This window comes from Diceros bicornis, chromosome 36, assembly GCF_020826845.1.
Source record: "Diceros bicornis minor isolate mBicDic1 chromosome 36, mDicBic1.mat.cur, whole genome shotgun sequence".
Taxonomy (NCBI): Eukaryota; Metazoa; Chordata; class Mammalia; order Perissodactyla; family Rhinocerotidae; genus Diceros; species Diceros bicornis.
This window is the reverse complement of record NC_080775.1, coordinates 7,389,234-7,410,993: the sequence shown is the minus strand read 5'-3', so window position 1 is coordinate 7,410,993 and position 21,760 is coordinate 7,389,234. Positions and strand designations below refer to the sequence as shown.

The following is a 21,760-nucleotide window of genomic DNA, read 5'->3' as shown; positions in this document are numbered from 1 at the left end:
GGAGGGTGTACTGGAAGGGACCCTGGCTACTACGGCCGCAGCCGTCCCGGGTCCAGTCTGCCTTGGAGGGTGGTGCCCGATGGCACACAGAGGATGGGTGAGCAGAGCACAGCAGCTGGCTGTGCCCCAAGTCCACCCCCCCCCCAACCACCTTTCTGGGCTCCTGTGCTGCTCTGACCATCTGCTTCCCTCAACTCTCAGGCCAGAGGCCCTTATCCCTATTTAAGGTGTCCCCACATGGCTCTCGGCACTGCTCGGGCCAGTGTCTACATTCTTCTCTCTCCAGAGCACCATCCCACTACGGGATGGGAGACAGAGCTGGCATGTTCCCAGACTTACTGCAATTTGGCCGCCTTCCTTCGTCAGGTAGCTTTTGACGTCTCTCAAGGCAGCCAGAGCGCACTGCCTACAACACACAGGAAGGGAAGGCGCATCAGAGCTGGCGCGTCCGCCCGGGGCAGCCCCAGCAACCCCGCTCAACCCGACAAGCAGAGTGACCGCTATCTATTGCTGAACCGCTCCGCTGGCCAGGGCGGCCAGGCCCAGAGGCACCCAACCAGAGCCCCACACAGAAGGTGGCAGTCACCCTCGGAAAGTGATGCTCACGGCTGGCTGCACACTGAGATCCCCTGGGAGCTTTTAAAAGGTGACACCCAGGTCCTGCCCTGAGAGTCTCCCTGCACTGATCTAGGCCGGGCTAGCATGGGGATCTGTCCAAGCTCCCAGGAGATTTTAAAGTGCAGCCAGGGTTGAACCTATCGCACTTGGGTTTCATGATCCCCCTGGGCTTAAAAAAATCCTTTTCAAATATAAACAGATGATTTTCCATGAAAACCCTTTTGTTCATTTTTAATGAGCCGTTGTGGTTGATCTGTATCACATCAGCTGAATTAGACCATCTGGGAGCAGATGAGAGCAGCAAGCCGCAAAGAGACTTGTCCACCCCACACGGAGTGGGGGCCAGAGCTGACGGCCACACCGCAGGCTAGCTTCCTCTTTCTGTCAGAAAAGCTGGCTTTAAAGAGCAAAGCAAACCCAAACCCACAGTCTCCCACGGCAGCTCAGGCCTTACTTCCGCACTCTCATGGCCTCCTCGTTGTCGGGGCGAAAGAAGTTGTAGGAGCTGTACTGCTTCACGGCCTCCCGGCGGTACTCCCCAACATTGAACACTGCGGGCGGAGAGAGAGGACAGACCCTCAAATGACCCCAGGAAGGAGGGGCCACTCACAGCTAGGAACACTCGCCCCAAAAAAGGAACCCAAGCCAACACACCAACGCCGATTTGAATGAGATTCTGATCAGTCATGGAAACCAGAGAGTGCAGCCCACGCCCAGGCTAAACATCCACCAAGAAGGCAGCCCGGCTTCCCCAGACCAAACACCGCTCACAGCGGCCTGCCTTTCTGGAGGTTGTCTCCCACAGCCCAGTCTCCAGTCCAGCCTCGGGCTTGAGGCTGAGACTGTGAGAACAGGTGGCAGGCACATGTCTAGCAAAAATAGGGCAATGCTTTCTGCCAATGGTGTCCGAGAGAGAGTGGGGTCTCACACACACACAGGTCCAAACCAGCCATTCTTCTGCTGATGCAGCAGCCTGCGCCCAGGGGACACACTGAATACTTACTGGGTACCACACAGTGGGGCACAGTAAACCTAAACATTAGTCCCCATCCTCAAGACACTGCCCACGCAGTTGGGAAGACCGGGCAAAGATTCATGAAAATATAATCAACGGTATAGAGCACATTATGACAGTCAGTAGAGGAATGTCACAACGGAGTGCCATGGGAATTTAAAGGAAAAAGATCCGCGTTGACTCTGGGGGCCAGACGAGGCTTCCTAAGGAGGTGAGGCAGAGCTGGGCAGGATTTGGGGCAGTGGGACAAAGAGCGAGGCCAGCGAGAAAGACCCCAACACAAAGTCAGGGTGTGTATACAGCATGGTGGGTGACACAGCCAGAAAGGGTCCCCCGCCCCCCCTGCTACAGGGGACAGACTAGCCCAAGAGTAGCCCCATAAGGGAGCTCCAGTGGCTGGAGATGAAAGGGCCATTTTTTTTTGGATGCAGGGGGTTGGCGAGTCACTCAGCGTGACCACCCCAGCCCTGGAACCCAGCCTCACCTTTTGTGGGGACACCAATCCAGTTGAGGTAGCGAGTCAGCTTCTTGGAGATGTAGGTCTTACCCCGGGCAGGGAGGCCCACCATGACGATCACCGTCGGGGAGTTGGTGAGCTTCGGCCCACAGGCTGGGAAAAGGAACAGAGGTGTCATCATGAGGTGGCCTGTAGTGACGAACAAATTCCTGTACCCCACAACATACTTTAAAGGATTCCTGTTTCGTTCCCACCTCAAAGACCCGGACATTTTACCATCCAGCGGGACTGGGTCCCCTGGTGGCCAGAGCCCCTTCGTCACACCCTGCTGCACCATCTTGTTTTCAGGGAATGCGAGGCAGGGACCGTCCCCAACCCCAAATTCCAAACCTGATACCGGAGGGCCCTAAACCCAGGCAGGGAACCGGTTACTAAGCCCAGAGCAGAAAGCACCCCTCGGGGGTGTAAGCAAGAGACTCCCCAACACCAGTGAGGGTGAGGTTAACACTAGGAGACGTTTCCAAATGCAACATAACATGTAAATCCGGGTGGCAGGTGGCAGCGGGACAGGGGTCCCCACAGCAGCCAAAATACAGAAAAGCCAATCGTCGATTTCCCAACCTCCACACAGCAGGTCTGGGTGGCCTTCCTAAAAAAATAACTCTTAAAAGAAGACATTTTTAAAACGTAAGAGTTTATCAAATGAAAGTACGTCAGGGACCCAGAATGCTGGCCCCCAGAAAGGGTGACAGATAAACTCCTCTGTCCCTGAGACCCTCCTGCCCCTTCCTGCTCCTCCCCTTCCAAGTTCTGACTGATGCCAGGGCCCTGCTGAAGGGTTGGCAGGTCACAGGGCCTCAGACGCCCCACGTCACTATGCCCCAGGCAGGGCCCCAGGAAACCCACAGGGTCTTGCTTGTGAATCTCCTCTGGCTTCGCTGCTGAACCACTGTCCCATGTTCCTAGGAATCTCAACAAGCCAAATGCGAGGGAGAGAGGTTTTCACTGGGTTTTAAAGAAGCAGCCCAAAAACCCTATTCTGGACATTTAAGGCGCTGTATTTCCCTGGCTGGCATCTTGCCCCTGAGACTCTCAGGTGACTCCAGCATCCCAGTGACAAGAGTGCTCGTTGGGAGCAAGACACCGGCCACCTGCCCACTCCCAGCCCAGCAGCGCTGCCAGCTCTTCTCATTAGCCACGCAGCATCACTTCCTGCACTGGCCACACGGGTGCAGGCAAAGCGATTCAGGCTGCACCACAATCTAAGCAGCAGTCAGACTTAGACAGGGCTCTGCCTGTCTCTAAGCAGGCGAAGGCCAGATAGGGGAGGAGGAAGGGTCACCAGACCACTGGCAGGCACAGCCTTGAAGGAAGGCGCCTCCACTTAAGCTGGACGCCCCAATGTGGTCCCACACTCAGCCTGGTGACCAAACTAAGGTCACGCGTCCTTAGCGCTATTCTAGGATCTGCCTCCTGGACCTGTGGGCTGGAGGCAAGGAGGAAGCCAGCACAACACACAGAGGCTGTTTCTTCTTCCATGTTTTCACACCATCAGCGACCTTCTCCACGCAGAGAGAGGAGGAAGAAAGGCCATCAGGAGGCCAGGAGACATTCCGGAGCCACAAAAGCCCTTGGCTGGGATTCCTCAGCTCCCAGCGGCTGGGAACAAACCAGTTCCTGGAAACCGGGGCATCACCCTGCCCGGTGTGAGCGCACGAGGAGAGCAAAGCACCACCAGTGGGCTTGAGTCCCAAGGGGCAAGCAGAGAAAGGTGACAGCCTCCCGGAAAACCATGGGGACACAAGACACACCCTACTGTATGCTTTGTGGCAGCCGCAGGTGACACATGAGAAAAGTGTTGAAGTGTTCTCACTGGTTCCTGGAAACAGTACTCACTCTACTAATGCTTCCCCCAAGCCAGTGGTTTTCCCCAGTCTTATCTGATGTCCCCACAGTGCCACTGCTCCCAAGGGCATCTGAACATGCACACAACAGATGGACACACACTCTCTCTCTCTCAGCCGTGCACGGGCCTGGAACACTTGTGCTGGCCTCATGCCAAGGAAGCGGAGACAGCGGTTGACCGATTTATCAAATAGGGGATTAGTTCTCCCATCCACTCGTCATATGCACAGGTCTCCTCCGGCAATAATCCTTTGGGAGGGAAAAAACCATAATGACAAGGCAGAGTGAATCTCTTCAGCCAAAATTGCAGGTTGAATCTCAAACTGAAATAAACCATCACTCCCTTATTTGGAAAAGCAGAAGTCATTCTCCCCGCTCCTTTGGCTTCCTGCATACGAGTCGAAGGCTGCAGGAGGGGCCACCAAAGGTGGCTGCAGCCGTCCCTCCACCCAGCCGTCGTGGGTCTCCAGCAGAGAAGGAGAGCCACACAACCTTTTGACTAAACCTTTGAGTCCTACTCTCCTTCATCCCTCTCCCCCCTCTTTTTTAAACTCACAGCACATCTCAAGTGCATTCATGGTCCGATAATCACCTGCCCCAGCTGCCTCAGTTCCCCCCAGACCCTCAGCTTCTTCTTCTCTGTGGACCCTTTTGACCCATGGGAAGAGAGCCCCCTCCCGCCTCTCATACCATCTTCCCTGGAGCTCTGCCGTTTCCTCCTCTTCCCCAACAGCACACAGATTAGGGAAGAGAAGTATGGAGTTTAACACAAGATATTCCAAACAGTACTGGTGTGTTATTTCATCTCATACAACTGTTTAATATTTTAATTTCCTTTTCACCAAAATAAAAGTTTTTATACTGAAATGTACTTAGATAGTGTATAAGGGGATACACGGATGTTCACTATGTTTAAGGCATAAAGAAGCAATAGCAGTTTGGGGGTGCTCAGGCTAAAAGTGTCACCCATGGTTAAGGCCATCACTCGAGTGAGAGCTCTCGGAAAGTCACCGAGGTCCGGGAGCTCACTCTCCTCTCTCTAACGTCATCACATGCACTCATTCAGGGACACACGTGCTGGGTGCCCTGTGAGCACCGAGCATACGTGGATGCAATCGCTGTACTGAGAAGCATCTGGTCTTGGGCAGGGGACAGACAATATAGAAGCAAAGAAATGCACAAGTTCATTTAGGGGAGTGACAATTGCTACGATGACAGTAGAGCAGATGTCGTATAGAGAGCGCTGGCCCTGGGGCCGGCGTGGCCGTGGGAGTGGGCTTGAATTGGGTAGCTAGGGTCAGCGTCCACAGTAGCACCTAAGTTAGGACCTGACCGCCTCGTGTGATTATGATGTAATGTGCTAGTTTGCTGCTCCTCAGTGGATACAGGAAAGCAAGTGATAACCAGGAGGCCAGCTGTCGATCAGCAGCCTATGGGGACCTGAGTAGCCAATCCTGCAAGTGGTCAGCCAGACGACTCAGGGTAAAGTCCCACACCCTGGACGGAGGCTACATTCTCGGGCTCTGAGTCCAGCCCCACTCCCTGGATTAAGCCGCTGACCTCTCTCATAATGTGTAATTCACTGACATAGACAGGCACTTGACAGGTGTCCTCACCCCCCCATACTGATACCTGCAACTCATGCTCAGAAAATAAAATAAACCACTGGAAGGCACTTTGCTGTTGCTCCCGGACCTCCTGCAAGCTTTCTTCTACCCAGAGGCGCTCCACAATGGTAACCTCAAAAGATGCCAAGTCTTTTCTGCAAGTAGGCAAGCTACGCTTCAGTGACGAGTTCCACGGGAACCAGTGGACGGGGGTGCTGAAAACAGGCAACAAGCTACAGCGGCAGGCGGGGTCAGGCCCCAGAAACGCCTGATGGGATTTCAATCCAGACCTACTCCCACCAGGCCAGGCAAACCAGATGCTGCACAGAAAGACCTGCCGGGACCTTACACCACCACCCGAGAGGGGCTCTCTGGGAAACAGTTTTCACGTGCTTGGCCCTAGAAGAATGGAATGCAGGCCCAGAAAGCAATGACGGACACTTGACTGTTGTCCACTGGACACGAACTTTCTCCTGGGATCACATCAGCCCAGGGTCTGCTTAGTTAATGTTAAGAATCAACATCTGAGTGAGCTTGGCCCAGGGGGGTGGGCTAAGGATTTGCAGGGTGGGGAGAACCCAGCTAAGCAAAACCTCTTTTTTTTTTTTGCAGGGGAAGATTCACCCTAAGCTAACATCTATTGCCAGTCTTCCTCTCTTTTCCCCACAAATCCCCAATACATAGTTGTATACAGTTGTAAGTTCTTCTACATGAGCCGCCGCCACAGCATGGCTACTGACAGACAAGTGGTGTGGTTCTGCGCCCGGGAACCGAACCCAGGCCACCAAAGCAGAGCGTGCTGAACTTTAACCGCTAGGCCATCAGGGCTGGCTCCAAAACCTCTTTCAAAAGCCCTACTGTACTATTTGATGGATACTGTACCCATTCATTACTTTGCCTGAACATTTTAACTCATGCCTAACTAATCTTTGCCCAATGAATGGCCCTCCCAACGTGAGATGGACTCTGCCAGCAATAGGGAGGGACTGGGCATTTTAGTGAATCATTTGACAACCTGGGAAGCAATACAATATTATAGTGGCTTAGCGGTCAGGGCCTGGAGTCAAACAGAGTTCAAAGCAGGGCCCACCACCTCCTTGGACCTTGGACAAATTACTTGATCTCTTGGTGTCTTAGTTTCCTTTTCTGTGAAATGGAAGGATGCTTCAAAAAGGTTCTCGGGAAAATTAACTACAATACGTGTGAAATCCTTCCAACGTGGCCTCCAATAGTATCAGCCATACGGCTTTCATCCCTCTAGACACAAGGAAACAAGGACCCACAAGTAAAGAGGGGTCTCACAGGACGAGTGGTAAGGGACAGAACTGGGGCTCACAGGTCCTTCTCACCTGAAATCTTTCAAGCGTTCTTTCCTAAACTAGTGGTTCTCAACCAGCAGCTGAACGTAAGGAGCTTTTAAAAACTAGGATGCCCAGAGTGCACCTGCAGGGATTCTAACTTGGTTCGGGGTACCAGTATGGATTTTTTTTTTTTCAAATCTCCCCCGAATGATTCTAATGTGCAGCCAGGGCCGAAAATCACTGCTATAAACTGTAGTGGCCACCCAAGGACAAGGCAGAGATTTCTCTTGAACATCCCCCTCTCTTCTTTCTTTAAGTTAGAACACCATCAGTGGGTTCCTGTTCCTATTGAGATGAAAATCTTGCTCTCCGTGGACAGGATGTAACCTACTTTATAGATGAAGAAACTGAGGTTCTGAGTGGACAAATAACTCGCCCAAATGAGTAGAGACTGGCATGCAGAGGCTCTCAACTTTCAGGGAAGATAAACAGAAAAGAGAGCCAGCTCTTGCCAGTGAATAATTTACTTCCTTGTGGATCAAGCTGATTCACCGATTCAGTAAGCCTCCCTGAGTTACGGTCTGCATTTGAAGGAAGCTGCAGGTTTTGCAAAGAGTATTTACCATAATGTGGGTGTAGCAAGAGGGCACCCAATTGACCTGCTTTGGAGGCAGAAAATCATCCAACAAATCAACCTGGGGCTTTCTGTTGTTTTCCTATTCCTGGTACGTGAACAGTAAGGTCCCTCACACCCTGTTTTAGTTAATAAACCTCAGGGGAACCTGCTGTAGATCCCCCATTAGGACCCCACTTAGAAAGACGGAAACAGGTTTAGGAGGAAGAAAATCCATCCGATGTTCCAACTTGTTCCAAACGCCATTAAAGGGGAGAGGGTGGCAGGAAAATCAGGAAAAATGCTGAAAAAAAAAAAATACCCTCTTTTCTCCATTCTGATGAGAGACAAATGTGACTATATAAACTGAGACAGACACTGCTACTCAAAATAAGCACATGTAATAAATATCCAGCTGCAGATATTTTTATAAGGCAGACCGTGCGGGCGACTACACCCCAGAACCACACACAGGGATTCCAGGAGTGGGCGGGGACAAGACTTAATCCATCAGCTTTAGCAAAGCCCCCCCCACTGCGCCGAGCTCTGAATGCTTCTGACAGGGGTTTTTAGGCAAATCTCTCATCTGCGTGTGAGACGTGCAGACTGATAGAGTGTAATGGATGGGTCTCTGCAGCATGGGGGAAGGAAGCATTCTGCACACTTGCGTCTCAGAATCACACGCCTGAGTGAGTACCAGCCAATCTCAGCGGCCTCTGCACCGAACTGCACGGTCATTGCTCCCAGATGTCACCCTACCACCATGAACCTCAGGGGCCTACTAAATGTGTGTGTGTACACACATACATACAGATGCATGCATTTACATATATGTAGAGAACCAACTATATTTGCATGACCAATTAGTTTACAAAGTGCTGCATAAATATCTTTTATTCAAAAGTCAAAAAGGACCGGGTTGTTTCTGCATCTTGCCAAGGCCAAATCTCCCTCAGGATTTAAGGCGCTGCTTAAAAAAAGCCCCCAGCCTTGGCTACCTTGCAAAGAAACCTAGACCTCCTTAAGGCTTCTGTGGCCCCCAGAACCCTCAGGTCCAGTAGAGTTGACAAGCTGGTGGAGGAGCGGATCCCAGTGCAAGGGAGCGCCTTGCCAGGTCCCCGTCACCAGGATGACCTAGGAGCACCATCGGCCAGCTCTCCCCACCTTCCTGGGGCAGGTCCAGGGGCAGGAGGTGGTGATTCAAACCTGCGCAAAGCCTGAGGCAGAGAGCTGTCTCCGTGGCCTGGGTGACCATCCCCTGAGAAACGTGGCAGCAGAGAAGGCCAGCAGGCCACCTCGCACTCAGGCGCCACCGATGCCTAGAAGCCACCTCGGATCCTCCGTTTACCTCCTAGACAAGCTGACCTGGCCTGGAGCTCAACACTATCCACCTCGACCCTATGCACCTGATGGGCAGGTCAGGTGGGGGAGCGGCGCCACCTTCAAACCACTGGAATCACTCTTTTAAGAGGTGGCTCTCTCTGTAGCTAGGGACAGAGCCCAAGGTAAACCTTTCCAAAGCATTCGTGGCCAGCGACAGGCGGGGAGGTGAACTGCCAGCAAATTCCGAGCACCGAGGAGTGTGTGTGTGCATGTGAAACGCTGCCAAGTGTGCCGTCACCGAGCCACAGACCCTCCCCAAAACCGGGGGCAAATGCTTGGTTCCAGACAGCTCTCTCATGGCCCCTAGCACAGGAGCTGGAGGTGGGAGCGGGGAGAGGGAGGGAGAGGAAAAGGAGAAGAAATATAACGAAGGAGAGAGAGAAAATGGAGACAAGTAAAAACAGAGAAAATAGAAATATAAAGAGAAGTAGAGAGAGGAGATTAGAAAGGAGAAGGAAACAGAAGGTGGAAATAGAGAAGAGAAATACACAGTAAGGTGGACTGAGGTGGTGGAAATATACCGAAGGAGCGAGAAGAGGAGGGAGAGTGGGAAAGAGCGAGGCAGAGAAACGGGTGGGGAGACCCGAGGAGGTGCGGCGCGTGCGAGCGGCCGCGTCCCTTGGCTGTACCCGGCCGGCGGGCGCCCGGGCTGGGGACACGCGAGCGCCCCTTCCCAAGCTTCCTCGAAGCAAAGGCTTTCTGCAGCGCCCTGCGCTTCCCGCCGCGGGCGCTCGGGAGCGCTGGCCCGGGCGCGAGCCGAGCACAGCTCCGCGGGGCAGCGGGCCGGGCCACAGCGCCCCCGACGCCGGCCAGAGGAGGCGCAGCGCCCGCGCCCGGCCCGCACCGGAGCCCGTGCCGTCACCGCGGACCCCGCCCCGCCGCGAGGGTGGCGGGACCCGGCCGCGCGCCGGGGAGGAGCGGGGACGCCGGGCCCCGGGCCGGGGGACAGCCGTGGAGGGCGGCGCCCGGCTCCGCACGAGAGCGCGGAGGAGGGGAGCTGGCACAAAAGCGCCCCGCCGGGGCCCGGCCACACAATGGCCTCGCTCTCCACGCGGCGCGCCCCTCCCCTGCAGCCCGCTCACAACTGCACTCACATCTGGGCAGCGAGGGGCGGTGGTCGACGGGGATCCAGATCTTCTGCACCCGGCTCTGAGTCAGTTCCAGGGGCATCTTCACAGCCCAGCCTCGGCGGCCCTCCGCCCCTCGCGAAGAATTCAGACTTGGGGAGGAGAGCAGCCTGTCGACGCCCGAAACAAAGGGGAAGAGGGGGTGCGTACTCGGGAGCGCGGCCCGGGCGCTCTCCCTAGCGCTGCTTTTTGGAAACGTGCTTTGTGCTAAATCACGAACGCTCGCCCGGGGCGTGAGGCTCCACGAGCGCTGCGAGAGGGGCAGGGGGCTGGGGCTGCACCCGCAGTTCCCGCAAGGCCGGCTCGTCCACTCAGGAAGCCCCCGGGGTGCTCGGAGCGCAGTGACAGCCGCGGTCCCCGTGCGCCAGCTAGAGTTCGTCGCCCTCTCCTCCCGCTCGCCTCCTCTCCAGCTCTGCTAGGATGCCCGGCGCTCCGCCCGTGCTTTTAAGAGTCGCGGCCCGCAGCGACGCAGCCGCACACGTCAGCCTCGGGGCGGGGACGCATTCCTCGGGTTTCAGCCCCCTTGCACGTGGGGAGAGGGGGTGGGCAAGCCAGGAGGTGGCCTGGGGGCGCCCCCTGCAGGCCGGCGACAGCAGCGCGCCCTGCTCCTGCAGTCCCTCTGATGACGCCCTAAACCTAGCCCTTGCTGAAGGTCTCCGTGAGCCTCTTCCTGTCACCCCCTAGAGACGACGGGCACAGCTTCCCAGAATAATCATCTCAACCGTGCTGGGAGGAGAGGGGCGGCGCCGTCCAGCGTGGTCCGTGGATCCCCGCAGCTGAATCACCTGAGATGCTGGTTAAAATGGTCCTCCTGACTCAGCCTCTCTGGAGTGGGACTCCAATACTCTGCATTCTTAACACGCGCTCCGGGTCAGACACAGACAGGTTGAAGACCCGGGCTTAGGGCTAAAGGTTGGAGGGAGGTTAGCGGGTACGGAGAGGGGGCGTCTCTGCTACCCTAGAGGGAAGCTGGAGGGAGGATGCTGAGAGCGCCTGTGGGGCACTGCTCTCCAGGTGCCTCCTTGCCATAGCTGCTCTCTAAAAATACCGGTGAGTCTCACCCACCACGACCCCCGCCACCCGCGGAGAGGGGGCTTCCCTGGTCCTTCGTCCTCACCCCGCCCACTTTCCTGAAGCCCTTAGAAACCTTCACTTGTGCTGAACATCGCTCCCCCAACACCCAGCCCCAAGACATGCAACCCTGGCTCCGCGACCAGCTGCTGAGGGGCCTGCGGTGCTGGGTTCGAGGAGGGGGCGGGAAAGCCCCGGAGGCCGGACCGAAATGTAAATGGTCACCATTTACAATATTTTCAATATACCTTTATCTCTCTGAGTAGAAGAGTAAATAAAACTAAATCCTATTCCGACCTGCAATTCATTACTTGACTACAAACCCCGGGATAACTATTGGGAGGCGGCACCTTGATTATGAAAACCCCTAAAATTCATGACAGCTATCTGGCACAGCCCCACTGCATCTCTTCCTCGCCAATTTTTGGTGAGTATGTGTCCTTTCTGCCCCCTTCCCCCGGTCATCGCAGTTTTGCATCAGCTCTCGATATGTGACAGTCGTGTAGTCAAGCCAGTGGGCGCCCTGTAAAGATCTGAGGTGCTTTTGGTGGGGACCGCAGCCTGCACAGTGGCATTACACAGATGTGACTTGAGCACGCGATACATCAGCACAGAAGCGCTGCCCTGCCTTGCAGAGGTGCATACCTCACGCTGAGGTTGCGCTGTGATTGCAAGGAAGAAGGCGGCGCTCCCTGAAACCCACCCTGCGCCGGAGTAGGCTGCGCAGAGGCTGCCACACGTCCCTCACGTCCCGCATGGCTCTGCTGGGACGGCGCCGGCTCCCTGGCTGCCGGCGCGGCTGCTCGCGCCCCGCCCGCCCGCCTCGCCCAGACCTACCCCCTTCCCTGCGCCCCAGCCAGCGCAGAGGCCGGGAGCGCCCAGGTCGCCCACCGGGCTGGTGCTCCTACCCACTCCCCTCCGACCCGCACTCCGGGCACCCCAGCCCGCCCAGGGGCGCGGGCGCCTAGCATCGCCCACCCCGCGGGCGCCACCTCCCCCGCCACGACCCCCACTCCCGGCACCCCGCCCAATCCGGGCATCCCCCCTTCCCCGCACCCCAGCCCGCCCAGAGAGGCCCAGAGTGCCGAGCATCGCCCACCAGGCGGGTACCCTCGACACCCGGCCCCGTGCCCCGCCCCCTCTCCGGGCACCTCTCCTGCCCCCGCCCTCCCCGGAGTCCCTACTCTCTCTCCAACAGCTTTGCTGACTGTCTGATTTCAGCGCTCGGGCAGCTGTTCAGAAACCCGAGTGCATTGCATTTGGACTTGTTTTTCTGCAGTGGGAGCAAATGCCAGACATGACACCCTATAACGCCCCAGGGAGAGACCCACTCCACTCCTGAAATAAGAACAGGCTGATCCAAAGGGAAAAAGAGCAGCAAGCGAGCGCCTGCGCCGCCGGGAAAGTTGCCGCCCGGGGTGGCTGGGGTCGGGGAGGGGTGCCGGCGGTGCATGTGAGGGCGGCTGCACCCCTACATTGCTTGCAAACTTGCCTTTCCGGGAAGAACCAGTGTACCTGCGTGCCTGCTACTTTCCCACCGGGTTTTTTTGCACACACAGGCAGAGCAAGCCTCTAAGCTTGCAAACAACTGTAGGGTTCAGCTCAGGGGGAGAGAGGTCCACACCAGCTGAGGCACCGCTTTAATCTCCGGGCCCAGATAACGGGTCTGACCTGAGTCCAGCTCTGAGGGCCCGAGGCAGCTGACGTTCCTCAGAGATCCCCGCTAAGCATTCACCCTCGCCACGCAGAGCCGGCCTTTGCACGTCCCTTGTCCTCGGGCTGCCATAGCTGCCCAGCAAAGACTAAGTTCTCCCTCATCATCTCCTGCACCAGATAGGGGGGCAGACAAACGAAGATCACTTAATTCCCCTCCACCTCTGATATCTAAGTGCAAACAAACTGGGAATGCGTGGGAGACAAGGACAAATCCACACTTTAAAATAAAGAGAAGGGGCAGCTGGAATTTGTGCCCTGCTTGCAGCCCTCAAGCACATTAGAATAGCATCCTTACAAGACGATGAAACTGCCTCACTGCAGAACCGTTTGTAAACAACCCACCTGCCCCCGAATTCCAAGAGCGTACTGGTTCAGAATTGACTGGTTTAGACATCCCCCTCTTTCCCTAGTTCTGCTAATGGCCCCATCTTCATCCAACCATCTAGGGCTCTTACCAAAGCCCTGTCCCCATTCTGGCCATCAGGAACGCAGTCCTTCAGAAAAGGCTTCAGAGAATGTAAAAATATCTCTCATTCAATGATCTTCTTACAAACAGCGTGGCTCCAAGTAGTAGAGGAGATTCTATGATCCATGTCCTAGGCACTATTGAGGCTGGCAGGGACATTCCAGATAATCCAGTCATCCGCTTGTTTTAAGTGAGTAAAGGGAAGTTTAGAGATTAGAGAGGTTAAGGAACTAGGTCAGAGGTCAAGGAACACAGCCAGTTAGGAACTTTTTTCCCCTACTTGACACAGCAGATAATTTCCCAGTAGACTCCTGATGGCAGAGCTTAACCCCAGGGTGCTGAGTGCGGTCCTGATGAAGGGGGAGACCACAAGATGATTCAGACCATCTCACCCAGAACGGTTGAGCTGTTTGGCAGAAAAGAGCAGAGAAAGAACTTCTTGTGCGGCAGTATCTGGCGGAGGTGCTCCTAGAGGAGAAGTCTTGAGCTAGGTCTAGACTCAGAGAAAGGATGGTGGAAGAGGTTTTCTCCACGACCTTTTCTGTTCCCAGTTCCCTCTCTGGCCAATGTCTCTAACCCTTACCCCTGCTCCCTGGTACTATAACAGCAGAAAGCAACCCCATTTCCATGAGCCCGTGCCAGCTAGGCAGATTTAAACATTTAAACCACGCTCGGACCCAGCGAGAGAATGAGAGGGAGAACAGGCCGTGGCAGGCTGTGAGCAATCAGAAGATGCTAATTAGACACCAAGTGTCATCATTTGCTCCCGTGAACAATCCCATGTCTGAGAGAGTGAAGTGAGACTCCAAACGAAAGACTGAAATAAACCCTTACCTCACCACCCATCCAAAGAGAGGGGAGAGGGCGATTTTTTTTTTTCATAAAATGTTTGTCACTCATACCTGAATGGGAACACAATGCCGTATCGCCGGGCTGAGAACCCAATTCAAAACCTGCACATGGAGGTTTAGAGCAGCTCCATTCACTATCACCAAAACACGGAAGCAGCTGAGACGTCCTTCAGTAGACAGATGGATAAATGAACTGTGGTCCATCCAGACAATGGGATATTATTCAGCGCTAAAAAGAAATGAGCCATCAACCCATAAAAAGACATGGGGAAACAAGTGCATATTACTAAGTGAAATAAGCCAGTCTGAAAAGGCTACCTATTGTATGATTCCAACTTTATGACATTCAGGAAAAGACACAATTTTGGAGATGGTAAAAAGATCAGTGGTTGCCAGGGGTTAGCAAGGAGGGAGGGATGAACAGGTGAACATAGAGGAGTTTTAGGGCAGTGAAACTACTCTGTATGATACTACAATGGTGGATACATGTCATTGTACATTTGTCCAAACCCATAGACTGTACGACAGCAAGAGTGAACCCTAATATGAACAATGGACTCTGGGTGATAATGATGTGTCAATGTGGGTTCATCAATTGTTACAGAGGTACCATTCTGGTAATGTTGATAATGGGGGAGGTTATGAATGTGTGGGGGCAGAGGTATACGGGAATTCTATGTTTTCCTCTCAATTTTGCTGTGAACCTAAAACTGCTCTAAAAGATGAAGTCTATTAAAAAGATCATTATTTTCCTACAAGTGTCATATACACTTTTCTCCAATCAAGTGGACCCAGATGTCTCATTATGAGGGTATGAGGGCAGCTCCTCCGTGGCCACAGCCTGGCTCTGGGTGAATAGACACAACTGTGCAACTGAAGCCCCACTGAACTTCCCAGCAAGTCTCCATTTCCCTCTGCCCATGTTACTCCACTTCCAACAGGACTTTCCTTCTCTTAGGGCACACCCCTGAGCGTGGGACCATGCTCTTCAAACCACCCGCTGGGGTTTCCTATCCAGCATCACACCTGGCTACAGCTTTGAGAATACACTCCTTGCCAGCCACCTCACCCAATATCAAGACATATATTATTTGTGTTTAAAAGTATTATTTTATGACAAAAAAATATGTGTGCTTTTTAAAATCAGATGTCCTGCGGTCTAGTTAACGGTATTGTACCAATGTCAATTTCCCGGTTTGGGTATTTTACTACAGTCATCTAAGATGTCACCATGAGAGGAAGCCGAGTGAAGGGTTCATGGGACTCTATGTACTATTTTGTAACTTTTTGTGTTTCAAAATAAAAAGTAAAAAAACAAAAAATTTAAAATCAGTGATAGCTCAATTTGCTCAAATTCTGAAAGAAAATGCAGAGATGGTGTAGATCCAGGCACTGAGGGAGAAGGGAATTGGCAGAAAGGCACTCAAGAACTCTGGTGATTTGCATGTGTTCCTAACACCTTTGCTTCTTGCAAACAGAACTTGCATGATTCCTGCACCTGTGGGAAAATGGGCTCACACTCAAGCTGCGTTTTAATTTGGGGTGGGGGGGGGTATGATTCTGCTTATGGGCTTTGTGTAGGTCTTTGGGAGAAGGTCAGTGGGTCTTTAGTCTTTGTCACCAATTTGCACGCTTAAAACATAAAAGAGAGATAATCACGCAGAGTTTAGTTGAGGATGCCAAGAGGAGAAAGAAGGCACGAAGATGGGTAACTACTTCAGAAGCTCCCTGTCCATCTTCTCTGGTGCCTAGCATTCATTCGACGCTCGCAAGCAGTAGATGTGTGTCAGACACTGCAAGGAACAAGCTGCATTGGGCCCTCAGTGATCTTGGGTCCTGCCATCGAAGAGAAGTAGGTGACCATGTAGCTGTCATCATGGTGTTCTGCCAAGCCTCACACTGAGTATTGCAAATAAATAGCTCCCATGTCCAAGAGCTTGTCATTTAAGACCACAGGGGAAAATGTACAGAATGTATTAGAATAAAAGTTGGGAACTAAGAGAAAAGTGTTAGGTAGGATAAGAATAGGCCAAATGCAGGCTAAGTCCATATTGGGATAGAAAGAAAAGTTTGAACATAATTGGGGGCAGATCAACTGGTAATTTCACATCAAGTTCTTCAGTTTTTCTCTGCTGAGTCCAGGAGGACCCATGGAGCTAGAAGTCAAGATCTCTCACTTCTTCCTACATTCAACAAGTATTCAAGGCTCAGAAATATGGAATCACTTATCTGTGATCACATAGCTAATAAGCCAAGGAATAAAAAAACCCAAGATCTTTAACTAGCCTGGTGTTCTTTCAAGTTTCTCCCAATTAAATTACTTTCCAACTAGAACGCTCAGTTTCCTTCCCAGTAACAATGCCAACAGCAAACTTTTGGATCCAAGTGGTTTTGATGACAATCTCTAAATTACTTAGTATTTGGTTATAATGTGGAAATACGAATAAGAATCATCTTAAGAAACTATTATGAAGATTAATAACTAAAAACCTTCAAATGACCCTACGATGTAAAGTGATACTTAACATATGAAAACAGAGCCAGCCTCCCAAAGATTCACAATCCTTTATGTTTTAGCATCACACCTGGAGAGCCTTCCACCCTCTGATGTAGAAAAGGCGCATGGTGTCTACTACAGTGGAGCCAATTTAAAAAGAAATCACAGTTTTTATGGAATGAAACTCAATCAGCATTAAAAAAGACAAAAAGATGTGGAGGAGGCCTTGGGCTTTTTTTAAGGTTTTAAGATGTCCTAATTTGTTAGTAAAGGGAAAAAAGAAAGGAACAAATACTCCTATATCTCCATCATTCAAATTATTAGATAAATCTCAAATTTCTATTGCTAATAATACATTTTTACAGCACAGCAGCCTTACCCAGATTTTCAATAGCATAACATCTCTATGAGCTTCAGGCAGCACTGTCCTATAGGAGCTACAATCATAGCTTAAGATTCTCTGGTAGTTAGGCCAGCCCAGTGGGGTAGTGATTAAGTTCAGTGTGCTCCGCTTCGGCAGCCCAGGGTTTGCAGGTTTGGATCCCGGGAACAGACCTACACACTGCTCATCAAGCCATACTGTGGTGACATCCCACATACAAAATAGAGGAACTTTGGCACAGATGTTAGCTCAGGGACAATCTTCCTCAAGCAAAAAGAGGAAGACTGGCAACAGATGTTAGCTAAGGGCCAATCTTCCTCACCAGAAAGAAAAAAAAAAAAGATTCTCTAGTAGTAAAAAGAAACAGGTAAAACTAATATCAATAACATATTTTAGTTAACCTCACCTATCCAAAATACTGTCATTTCAGCATGTTATGCTATAACAAATAATTGAGATATTTTACATTCCATTTTTTATCCTACATTGTCAATCACCCTTCCAGATATGTGGAGGAAGGGCCGTCCAGTAGAGTAAATAGGAACAAGGGCCCTGGAGTGGGGTCCTGATTCAGGGAAGAGCCAGGATAGGTGGAACAGAGGGGGCTGGAGAATGAGGTGGGAGGGGCTGCACCACGTAGCACGCTGTGGACCATCAGGAAGACTGGCTCCTCTTCTAAGAAAGACGAAGCCACCAAAGGACACTAAGAAGAACGAGCAATAGAATGGACGACCCGCCAGGGCAGGGAGGGGCCTTCCTCACATTGGCTGATGTATCCATCCCAAGCGCCTGGAACAGAGTCATGGCACTGGTGGTCGACACCCAGTAAACATGGGTGGACTGCATGAGAACTTGTTTAGAGTGGCCTCTGGTGGCTGTGCTAAGAACAGATCCTAATAGGACCCCGAAATCCTATAAGGTCCAGGATCTCGGGTCTGCGTGTGTAAAGAAGCTCCAGAGGTAGGCCCCCCGCACGGAGACGTGTTTCAAACGACTTGGCTCTCCATCTCTCTTCCATCCCTCCCCCAAATAGCATTTATCCTCACGAAACTGAAAGAGCAGGGTGAGCCAGAAACTTTTATTCTGGAAAATTCTTCTTAGAGGCTTGAAAACAAGAGGTGGGAGTAGGGCAGAAGAAGAGCCGGATGTTCGAACCCGTAACCGTGTTATTAAGCAGTTAGGGGCCCTCATATCCTGAAAAAAGTTACCATCTGTAGTGAGAGTAATTAATGGGTAATTTATTGAGAAACGGATGGATCAGGCTGCCTTGGCTCTGTGAGAGTAGACATTACAGTAACTCACATTCTCCTTTCTCTGTTCCATCACGCACAGCAGCCTTCTAATTACCGCTTACCTTCTCACAGCGAGAATCACCTCTTACCTTCTCTGACAGAGAATCCACTGGTGAGCCGACCTGAATGTTCTATTCTACCACCAGTGTGATCCTCCTAAAAATGTATCGAGTGGGCATTCTAGTTTATTTACTGTTCTCTTACCAGTTGGGTTTGGGACTTGGTCTCCCTAAGCTAGATGATCTCTGGATGCACTGCCAAAATCCAGCTTCTAAAGAGGAAAATCAGAGGCCCAGACACTGTGCCACAGTGACCCCCCCCCCTCCACAGATAGGGCCAGCCACCCGAGCAGGCATGGCAAGGGGCCAGTTCAGTTTTCCCTCTGACATCCTGTCTTGCTTCTTTTCATTGTAAGCGGTGAATATGCCCTAGAACATTTGTGGCTTTGTTTCCTGCCAGAAAAGTTTCCCAATGACAATATTTAATAGACAGACACAAAACAGAAAGAGTTGGAAGAAAAATCCAGAAGTGTTGTAAGACCCAGATTAACCAAGGTAACAGCTCTGGGTAGACCCACTGTGGAGTAGGCAGAAACCGCAGCTACTGCTAATCCCTAAATTCCCCCAGATGTCTCCATATAAGGGTCTACTCTGACCCTCATGACGCTTTCTCCAAAATCACAGATAGAAAAGAAACAGGAACAGAAGACTCACCTCTGCCCTAAGAAGAGTACTACCTGACTCTCAGCAGGGGCCAGGTTTTCAGAGGGCATCACTGGATAAACTGTACATAGGTCTGTTGAAGGGGGATAAGTTAGACGATTCCTGGCATTATTGTCAGGGCCATTTCCTCGTCAGTTAGAAGAACTACGACTCAGCTGTCAGTCTTAGTAGATAAAGAGGTCAGACAGATGCCAAGGACAGACTGCAGCCCACTGGACAGCGATAAAGCCTGTCGGAGACTCAACAGCCCAGCAGCCCTTCACCGCCCCATGGCAAGCTCGCTACACACAGCTCTTCACCAAATATCCATGTGCCAGCTTGAGGAGGGGCACCGGTGCCAGCACCACTCTGATACGGAAGGCTGGTCTGTGAATCTGCATCCAGCCACTTACCATTGCTGTCTGGGGACGGTGTACACCCACATCCTCACTGGGCCTCCCCTCCCATCCATGCCCCAACACCAGTGACCTCTTGATGTAAACAGATGGTGGGTGTAGCAGCATTCTTCACAACAGCCAAAAGTCTAAGTGTGCATCAACAGGTGGATGGATAAACAAAATGTGGCCTGTCCATACAATGGAATATTAGTCAGCCACGCAAAGGAATGAAGTTCTGATACCTGCTGCAACACAGATAAACCTTGAAAACATTCCTGTTATGGGCTGCACTGTTTTCTCCCAAAATTCATATGTTGAAGCTGTAACCCTAGTGCCTCAGAATGTAACTGTATTTGAACTTAAGGTTTTTAAAGAAGTAATTAAGTTAAAATGAGGTCATTAGGGTGGGCCCTAATCCAATCTGACCGGTGTCTCTATGAGAAGAGGAAATTTGGACACACAGAGAGAGGCCAGGGATGCGCCCACAGAGGAAAGGCCGTGTGAGGACACAGCAAGAAGGCAACCGTCTGCAAGCCAAGGAGGGAGGCCTCAGGAGAAATCAACTCCGATCTGAGACTTCCAGCCTCCGGAACTGTGAGAAAATAAATTTCCTGTTGTTTAAGCCTTCCTGTCTGTGGTACTTTGTTATGGCAGCCTGAGCAGACTAATACCATTATGCTAAGTGAAAGAAACCAGACACGAGAGCTCATATATTGTATGAGTCCACTGTTTTGAAATATCCAGAACAGGTGAATCCAGTGGAGACAGAGAGCAGATTAGTTATCACCAGGGGCTAGGGGAGGGGAAGATGAGGAGTGACTGCTGAATGGGGATGAGGTTTCCTTTTGGGGTGATGAGAATATTTTGGAGCTAGAGAGAAGTGATTTACAATATTATAAATGTACTAAATGCCACTGAATTGTGCACTTTAGTTAATTTTATGTTATGTGAATTTCACTTCAATTTAAACAAAGCAGAGAAAAAGGATGAGGAGACACAGAAAGCTATCTGAAAATGAAGCTATTAAACCTGTTACAGTTAAGACAGGGCAATTTCCTAGACAAGGAGAAGAGGGGCTGGAAAGAGGGGGAAGAAGCAAGTCCAAGAGACTTGAGATAATTGGAAAAGATGCAGTCAGCCCAGACTTCTTCCTCCACCACCTGCTCTGGCATCTGTAGACTGCCGGACTTCCCCACCGGAGGCCCCTCGGCATCAGTAACATGAGAGCGGGGGAAGGAAGAGAGAGAGGAGTCTTAAGACTGAACAAATCACTTCACTTCAGCAGGTCTGACCCGCTGTACTATAGTGAGTTTCCTCAACTATCAAATGGAGGTCATACCTACCTATAAAATAGGAGTTTTGTATGAAAAGTGCATGGCAGAGGACCTGGCATATAGTATGCTCAATCTTTGGTAGCCAAGAGCTTGGTCCAAACCAAGTCTTCAGCTTTCTCCAGAATCCGTCTCCCCCTGAAGTCTAAACCAGGTGGTGGCATCCGAGCTAGAAAATGGGGGGCTTCCCGGATCCCTCCCCATCCTCCACCTTTCCCATTCCATCCAACTCAGCGAAATCAATCAGACACTTGGGAGGTTCTAGTTACTTCCCGTATTACTCAGGGTTCTCCAGATACAGATATATATACAGATATATATGTATGTATAAGAGGAGATTTATTATAGGAATTGGCTCATGCGGTTGTGGAGGTCAAGAAGTCCCACCATCTGCCATCTGTGAGCTGGAGACCCAGGAGCGCCTGTGATGTAATTTGGTCCAAGTCCAAAGGCCTGAGAATCCAAAGACTGACGGTTTAAGTTTGGCTGAGTCCAAAAGCCTGAGAACCAGGAGCACCGACGTGCAAGAGCAGAAGACGAGGGACGTCCCAGCTCAACAGAGAGCAAATTCAGTCTTATTCTGCCTCTTTGTTCTATTCCAGCCCTAAATGGAATGGACGGCCCATCAGCATTGGTGAGGGAGATCTTCCTTACTCGGTTCAAAGGCCAACCTCTTCTGGAAATGCCCTCACAGACACACCCAGAAATAATGCTTTACCAGCTATCTGCACATCTCTTGGCCCAGCCTGGTTGACACATAAAATTAATCATCACATTTCCCACTAGCCACTCTCCCCGTCTTCCTTCGCAGGAGCACCCCCGTTTTTAGCTGCCCAGCTAAGCGACCTTTTTCACACTTGCAGGTTAGACGTGACCAAGCTGTTCAGTGGGGCTGGAGAAGAAGCTTCCAAGCTCCAAACCCCTCCACTTGCTCTCGCCTGGGCATCTTCTTCTGCAGCTGGAACAGCTTCTCAGTGAGGACCAGCATCTGTGAGGTGTTCCCAACAGTGAGCTCACCTCGCTCCTCTG

General features: G+C 51.7%; 1 protein-coding gene across 3 annotated transcripts in view; it reads right to left on the bottom strand.

Annotated features, from left to right (window-relative positions):
- Positions 1-21,760, bottom strand: part of PFKFB3 (6-phosphofructo-2-kinase/fructose-2,6-biphosphatase 3) — an 80,823-nt gene that overhangs the window by 17,426 nt on the left and 41,637 nt on the right. Inside the window, exons 1-4 of one of the 3 annotated variants that reach the window (XM_058532372.1) lie at positions 9,994-10,437; positions 2,118-2,243; positions 1,073-1,169; positions 340-406 (exon numbers count right to left, since the gene is read on the bottom strand). In XM_058532372.1, coding sequence (XP_058388355.1) covers positions 340-406; positions 1,073-1,169; positions 2,118-2,243; positions 9,994-10,069 — 366 coding nt within the window. In that variant the 5' untranslated portion in view covers positions 10,070-10,437. Of the gene's footprint in view, positions 1-339; positions 407-1,072; positions 1,170-2,117; positions 2,244-9,993; positions 10,438-21,760 lie in introns of those variants that run through there. The other 2 variants (XM_058532371.1, XM_058532370.1) reach the window with 2 other exon arrangements.